Consider the following 7,657-nt stretch of genomic DNA (forward strand, 5'->3'; position numbering starts at 1 on the left):
AACCCCTCAGGGTGGTTTCCGGCATCAGCATTTTACAGAGTGAGTGTGTCCAGTTAAAGGCTAGTTTGCATCAGAGAGTGAAGGAGGAAGTTGGGATGCAGAAGAAAAATTAAAACAGAAGTCTTATTTTCCCACCACCCCACACGGTTGTTAATGAGACCATCTTTGACTCTCGCTGTTCCCAGAGATAAACAAACACACAAAGGCGGCATTTCCTACTTAATATTCACCCGCAGTGGAGGAAGAGGGAAGGAATTGCTCCCCGGGGTCAACGTGGCAGTAAGCGAGGTCAGCTGTTTCCCAAGACGGTGCAGCCTCTGAACGTCTTACATTAAAGCTGGAGTGATACAGCTGAAGCAGCCAAAGTGATTTACGGGAAACCCAGTTAGGGTGGGTTTGCTCTCAGCTTCTGATCTCGTGGAGCAGCAGCAGCAGCAGACAATATACCATGGTAGAAAGCACCTCCAGAGGAAAAAATCCTTCAACATTTCCCAGTGTTAGAGCTGCTCGTTCTAAAAAGGACTTGCGTTCATCTAACCTGAAACCCATAGGTTTCTCACAGTGTCTTGAATTTGGCAAGAAGTCCTGGGTCATAGCTGGGATACCCTGGGGTAGGGTGACCCGGGACTGAAAGTCCCCCATTCCATTAAATCCCTGAGTCCTGGGCAAACTGGGGCAGTTGGTCATCCCATCTGAAGTGTGTGTGTTTGTGGATGGAGGGGGAGTGAAAAAAAGGCAGTTAAAGAGATTTGTTTTATTTCTTTATTTTTTTAATAAGGTTTTTTAAGGTTTTATATGTTCTTCTTCACCAGGCCAGCTAGCATAATTAAAATGCTGGTTTTGGTATCAGCCTGAACTAATTCCCGTCTCCACCATCTGTGAGCTCGCTGTCCCCTCTGGCATCCTGCGCACTGGTCTGAGAAAACAGAACTTTTGAAGGAAAGAGATCAAATGTCTGCTGTTTGAGTTATTTCAGCTCAGAGATGACTCAAAAAGAAGTCTCCTAGAACCTTCTGGTCCATATTCAGTGCCTTGCTAATTCCCTGCTAATGAAACACCACAGAGCTCATTTTCTTTCCTAATGGCTTCATTTGGGGCCCCGCTTATTGTTATTTTAATGGAATTAGAGTGGTGATGATTTGTGCCACATGCTATGACATGGACGTTAGCTGCTTTAGAGAGCTTCCCCCCTACTTGTCTCATACCAGGTGGAGTCTAAGATACATGACTTTTTCCCTCTTTTGCAAGCATCTCACTCTCTTCCTCATGATGTTGTGCTTAGGGAGCCCCTGGCAAGTTTGCTAAAATCCCATACTACTCGGCAAACACACACACACAAACACCTTCCAGTCTATTTAATTAGTTAATTTATTTTATGTATCTGATAAACATGCACATATTAAAAAATTACTAGGACACATATCAGAATGCTGAGTAATTATCTCTGGATCGTAGGATTATGGCTATTGTACACTTTGCTTTTTGTGATTCTCCTGTTTTCAAATATGATATTGCATGTATAACGGCAGATATGGTATTTGTAAATATTACATAAGCATATCTTACTCTTATCATCAGAGAAGATAAATGATGCTAAAGGATTTTATTCAAGGGAAAATAAACACAACCATTATTCTCAATCAGCCTAAAATGGTACCGAAAGCATGCATGTGTTCTTGGTTGAGAGTGGAGGCTAAGATATCGTCACCCCTGCAACCAACCTGAATAAGGAAATTGAATTAATTCTGTTCTTGATTCTGATCATATTGCAGAGTCTTGGGCCCCAAAAGATAGCAAAGCCTCTTGTTCTAAGAGAAAGAATTCTCATTTTCCTCTCATTGTTCTCTTTCTAATCTCTCTTTTACAAACAACAGAAGAGATGTCCTCCAACAGAAAAGGGGAGTGGCAGGAGCTGCCTGACTCGGTTAGGAGATGGAGATTTGAACTTGAGAGCAGTTATTCATTGGTCCAGGATTAAGGGGATGTGTTCTTGGCACTGCCTAGGATGATCGTTCACCCTCTTGGTATCCAGATCTGCTCTTAATGTGAGGTGTGGGGATTAAAAAACAAACAAACAAACAAACCTTACCTTCCCGCAGAAGTAACTGGTGGGAGCTGCTTTGAATTAAAAGCTTGGTTTCCCTGGGAAAATTGGAGCATCGTTTGGGTAGGCCAATGACAGAGAGAGCCAAATGAGTAAAAAGGACAGAGAAAAAAGATTCTGACTCAAAGATTAGGAAGCCTGTGTTCTGTCTCAGTCGCAATCCGGAAGCCTGATCTTCTCTTACACCTGTGCTTTCTTAGGAAAGAAACGTGAAGCGATGTTTACCAGCATCTATTAAGTGCCAACCATGTTCCTAAGTACTGTGGATTATGCCAGGGTAGAAGCCATGGTCCTTCCCAAATGGCAATAATAATAGTTGCCCCAGGTACCCTACATACTTCAGGGAATAAAAGGAGAGGAAAGTACAATAAAAATAATTTACCAGGACTGCCTAAAACCTGGTCTGTTCAATATTAACATTTCCAGCGTTGAGGGTCTATTAACTCCAAAGGAACACAGTGATTGGGGAAAAGAGGCCTTTTAGCACATTTATAGTTCAGTGCTTTAAAATATGTAAACAATCGTGCATCAACCACTATAGCAAATCATTCTTCAACTATTTAATAGTGGCATATTTTGTAAAAGAGGCAGTTATTAAAATAAATCCTTTTAGGACAATTTTATTGTTTTATTGCATCTGGATTTAGAGTCTTAGAAAGATAATCTACAAATATAGATCAAACTTGTATCTTCCTGTCTCACCACCTTTTTAGATGTAGTCACACAGGCCAGTCCTTATGGTGTTGGCACCATTGTTTTACCCGTTTTATTCGTCCCATCACCCTCTACACTTTTCGAGGCTCACCTCAGAGAGCCTCTCCTCCATGAAGCCTTTGCTGATTCTCCATCAAGAGGAGATGCTGCCTTCATTTGAACCTTCATAACAACTGAGCTGTACCACGTATTAGGTTCTGCCCGGAATTGTAGTTGATTCGTCTGCTTGTCTCATCCTCATCCTTGAAAACATGAACTGTATCTCACTCATCATTATATACCCTTGAGCAGCTAGAATAGAACTTTGCGTAGAACAGGTGCCCGGGATCCCATAATACAGGGGACATCCAGAGCTAGAAAGGATCTGATTTTTTTAAAGGGGAACCCGAGGCCACACAGAGGGGACTGCTTCGCCAGAGCCAGTAGCTAATCCTTGCCAGAGTCAGAACTTGAACTCAGTCCCTTGGCCTGCAGGGCAGCTGTCATCGTCCTAGAGCACACAGAATAATCATCTGGTGGCTTGGACTGAATTACAGAGCCTATGAGAAGGGGGGAAGAGTGCTAATACTGTGTCCAAAGGCTCACTGGGAGGACCCAAACTCATCTGAGGGTGGGGGAGCCGATATTATCAACCCCCGTGGTAGCTGCCCATTGGATGAGTGTCCCCAGGTGCTCGGCACTGTGCTCAGCCCTTCACCTAAGTTGCCTTATTGTCATTGTCTGCTCAGAACAGCCACCCGATCTCAGAGGACTGACTTCTCTCCCTTTTTCCCTTCTAGGCTAATGGAGGTTGGCAGGATGCTACTACCCCTTCATCAGTGACCTCCCCTACAGAAGGCCCTGGCAGTGTTCACTCTGATACCTCCAACTGATCTCCCAGCAGTCGCATCCCGGCTGACCCTGTGCTCCAGTCGGGGCAGGGCCAGGAGGGAGGGTTTCTCAACGCTGAAGCGGTCAGACTGGAGGTCGAAGCAATCAGCAAACACAATAAGAGTCTCCTTCTCTTCTCTTCTTTGGGATGCTATTTCAGCCAATCTGGACACTTCTTTATACTCTCTTCCCTTTTTTTTTTTTCTGGGTAGAAACCACCCTTCCCTGCCTCCAGCTGTCAGCCTGATGTCCGTCATCTTCCCCGCCCCCTTCCCTCTGTCCTAGACTCCCTGGGTCCCTGCCCTCTATGACATCCCTGAAGGATGTTTGAAACAATTAGAGGAATTTAAAGAGGAAAAAAACACAAAGAAAATAATAAAAACATTTGTATGTTTTCATGCTGGTGGTTTGAGGAGCCAAATTTACCTCCCTCGGATCCCCTGCTCCCTCTGTTAACAGGCAGTCCTTCTCTGCTTCTCTTGTTACTCTCACTACCTCTTAGCAGGCATACGCCACGTTGCCCTACTCATTTCAGGCCGCCCTGCCTCCTCTTGCTCTTCCCTGCCTGGGGGCGATTCTGATTAGAACACAGTTCCTCCTCTTGCTTCTCAGCCCCAGGTATTCACTGGGGCTGTCATTGCTGGGCTTCTAAAAGTGCCACAGTTTCTGGTGTCCCCTCCGCTGGGTGGATTCCCAGGCAGGAAGTCAGGCAGCAAGAGAGGGCTCAAGGATTCTTAGAGGCTTTTGCATCTTCCCGATAATAGCTCTTGGTTTCAGAGGCACGGTCTTTGGAGACCATGCAGTAAGCGATGTTCAGAACCTGCTGCAGAACCAGGTGTGAGTTAGGCATGGTGGTAAATGCATCACTGAGGAGGAGAAGGTTCTTATCCTGCAAGCCTTCGCCTAGTCCCTCTCTCCTTTCCTCTCTCTCTCTCTCTCTGTCTGTCTGTCTCTCTCTCTCACACACACACATACATGTAGACACGTGTACAGCCTCACACATTCACTTGCCCCAAATCAGTCCCATGCCACATACGAATACCTGTGTTAGTAACTATAGCATTACGCCTTGTGAGCCCAAGAGAGGGAATTAAGAGCTCTGAGTGAAGGTCACTGATACAGAGAAGCGGTATGTGCCGGGGCTTCCAGGCCCCCAGCGTGCACACACCAGAACGACACACACAGGACTTGATCACGATGAAGGCCAGGTTTCCAGTGTAAACTGACCCTGTTCTCGCCACCTCTGGAGCTCTCAGGGAGCCACACACAGTACTTACAATGTCTACAGTGGATTTGATTCTGTTTTGTTTCTGTGTGTACGTTAGGGACATTGCGTTAAGTATCCGAAGTGTTAATACGGCACCATTCTTGTCCTGGAGGAGAAAGTTGTATAAGAACATGGCTCGGGCAAACTTTTTGCTTGCTTACCTTGAAGACCCGAGAGTGATGGGGACCAGGGAGGTCATGCTTTCAGTGAAATCACCTGCGGTTTCTATTTCCTGGGAATATCTGAGGGTGAAGAGTAGGTACTAGAGAGCTGTTCTCTAATGTCACCTGAGCTCACATTCTTCATAGCCAGCTGTGCCAGCAATGAAGATGGCAGCTCTGTCACTTGATTAAGTGAGAGATGGTCAGATCTCTTGATGAATCCTTTTCTTCATCTGTAAAATGGGGGTTATTATGCCTGGTTCACCAAGAGGCTTGTGAGGGACTGAAGAAATCGATTTCATTCATGTCCAATCTGTAATTGTGAAGTGAGAGGAAGTAGCATCCCTAAGATAAACTGGTTTGTGTCACGTAGGGACAATAAATGGTTTTCCAGTCCTAACTTCTGGTTAACATTGGTACCCTCAGGTCATCACCATGATGACAAAGAGAAGGGTTAGTGTTGTTGGTTCTGTTTGTTTTGGTCTGCTTGGTTTCTTAGAATAGTGCTAAGTTTCTAAATTGGAAAAAATGGGACCTGGTTCTCTTAGCTTTTACTTGAATCCGATATGTGGCCTTGTAAGTACTTAGTCCCCTGTCACATCTACTCTGTTTGAGAGGCCTCTGGGAGAGGTATGAGACCCTGAGGCGTGAGGGTGGCCAGCTAACAAGGTCATGGACATTCTGCGTGACAGTACGGTAAGGCTTAGAAAATGTTCCTGTGTGTGGGTGTTGGGAGGTGGGGGGTTAACCTAAGGAACTGGAAGGTGTATGTATTTGAAGGAAAATGCAAAAGGTAAATATTTGGCAAGATGGCAGTTTGCCCGGATGACGGAGAGCGGTGGAAAGACTGTCTTCTAACCTGTGCCATGATCAGAGCAGAGCTTGATAAAGAGGATGCCTGGAAGTAGCCATCTTGTGACTATTCCCCAGTGATGAGAACCAGTGGAGAACTTTGTCTGAGTGGCAGGGGTTTGTTGAAACTACCCACACAGGCATATGGTGGGATTGCATCCCTCTGATTAGGGGCAAAGTACAAGAGAGACACGAAAGGGTTCTCTTGGGAACAGGAAGAATGATTCTAGATTTGGGTTGAATGATTGCCATTTTAAGTTGATGAAAGAGATCAGAGCGGTGCTCCCTTTGCACAGGCAGTTTCCCTCCCTGCAGGAATTTGCACGGATGATCGTCTCTCACAGCATCTCCCCCCACCCCCCCGCCCAGCACTTCACGCAGTGCTCTTTGCATCCAGTACCTTTCCCACGACCTCCCCTCCTCGCCCACGATCACGTCCAACAGGGTGGCCACCAGACCTCTTTGCATTAAGCGAAGCATGAGAATACTGGCAGTGGAAGGATGGGGATGGAAAGAGCGTGCCTCTGGAAATACAGCTCCCTGGGAATTCGTATGACGGCAATCCTACAGATACCAAAACGTGCCCCAAGACTCCTTCATTTTCTGATGGAAGTGGGAGCGCTCTGTTTTCCCCGGCAGAAGATTTCCCCTGAGAAATGCTACTAGCCCTAGGGTTTGCCCACCTTGTAACTCTTCACCATATCCTCCTTTTCATCCCTAACTCCTCTCCCTGGGCGTGGAATTAACTCCCGTGCAGTACTTTTGCCAAGTGGCACCTTCTTTACATTTATTTTTTTATTTTGCTGTGGTGGTGGTTCTTTATTTACTGGTTGCCTTTTCTCTAACAGATCTTTCCCCGCGCGCGCCCCCCTTGCCCCCGTTCCTTCCGAGTTTTATTTTTCTGCCCAGAAAAACCTGACTTCGATACCAAAAAAAGATGAAACTACAGAAACTCAAATTTAAAAAAAAAACACTTAAAAAAAAACCACAAAAAAATACTCAATGATTCTTTCAGCTTTATTAACATTTTCCATTGTTTCTTGCGACTTGTGTCTCGTTCTTTGTAGTATTGATGATGAACATTTGAGAATGTTCTTGTATATTCAGAGAAAGAAAAAAACCAAAAAAGCGGTCTGAATTTCATAGTGTTTATAATAAAAATTTTAAAAATGACCCTCATAGCACGCAAAACAGGATGGGGAACTTCCCCTCTTCTTTCTGTGACAATGCACATCATTCCTGCATTCGTTTTTTAACACCGAACGACCTACATTCACCATTGGCCCCATGTTCCTTTTATTTTCTTGCATTTGTGAATTAGTTCAAGAATGCTAGAAAAGTGTCGAGTTGTGCACATCCATTTCCTGTTTCACGATGTTTAAAAGTGACAGTAATTCATTTTGTAAACTAAAAAAAAAAAAAAAAAAAAAAGAGGTTGGAATAGTGAGCATAATAGGTACAGCCTAACATGTTCTTATGTTTATTCACTTTGAGACCCAGAAATAAATTCTTTCCTTTCTCCTGCTCTTTAAAATATAAAAAAAAGAAAGTATGTTTTGTGTTATTTTGGGTTTGTTTCTTGGGGGCGGGGGGGGGGCTTTTTTTAATTGTCAGGATTATGATCTTGCTGTTTTTATTCCTTAAATATGTATTCAAGGTGATGTGAAAAGATGACATTTGTAGAATAGG

At 44.6% G+C, this 7,657-nt stretch overlaps 1 protein-coding gene across 3 annotated transcripts in view; it reads left to right on the forward strand.

Moving 5' to 3' along the window:
- Positions 1-7,413, forward strand: part of PBX1 (PBX homeobox 1) — a 286,241-nt gene extending 278,828 nt beyond the window's left edge. For 2 of the 3 annotated variants that reach the window (XM_057727436.1, XM_057727437.1), the window contains one exon: positions 3,598-7,413. In XM_057727436.1, the coding sequence (XP_057583419.1) occupies positions 3,598-3,690 (93 nt within the window). In that variant the 3' untranslated portion in view covers positions 3,691-7,413. The remainder of the gene's footprint in view (positions 1-3,597) is intronic. The other variant, XM_057727438.1, reaches the window with a different exon arrangement.
- Positions 7,414-7,657: the final 244 nt, after the last annotated feature.

This window comes from Hippopotamus amphibius, chromosome 3 (assembly GCF_030028045.1).
Source record: "Hippopotamus amphibius kiboko isolate mHipAmp2 chromosome 3, mHipAmp2.hap2, whole genome shotgun sequence".
NCBI lineage: Eukaryota > Metazoa > Chordata > Mammalia > Artiodactyla > Hippopotamidae > Hippopotamus > Hippopotamus amphibius.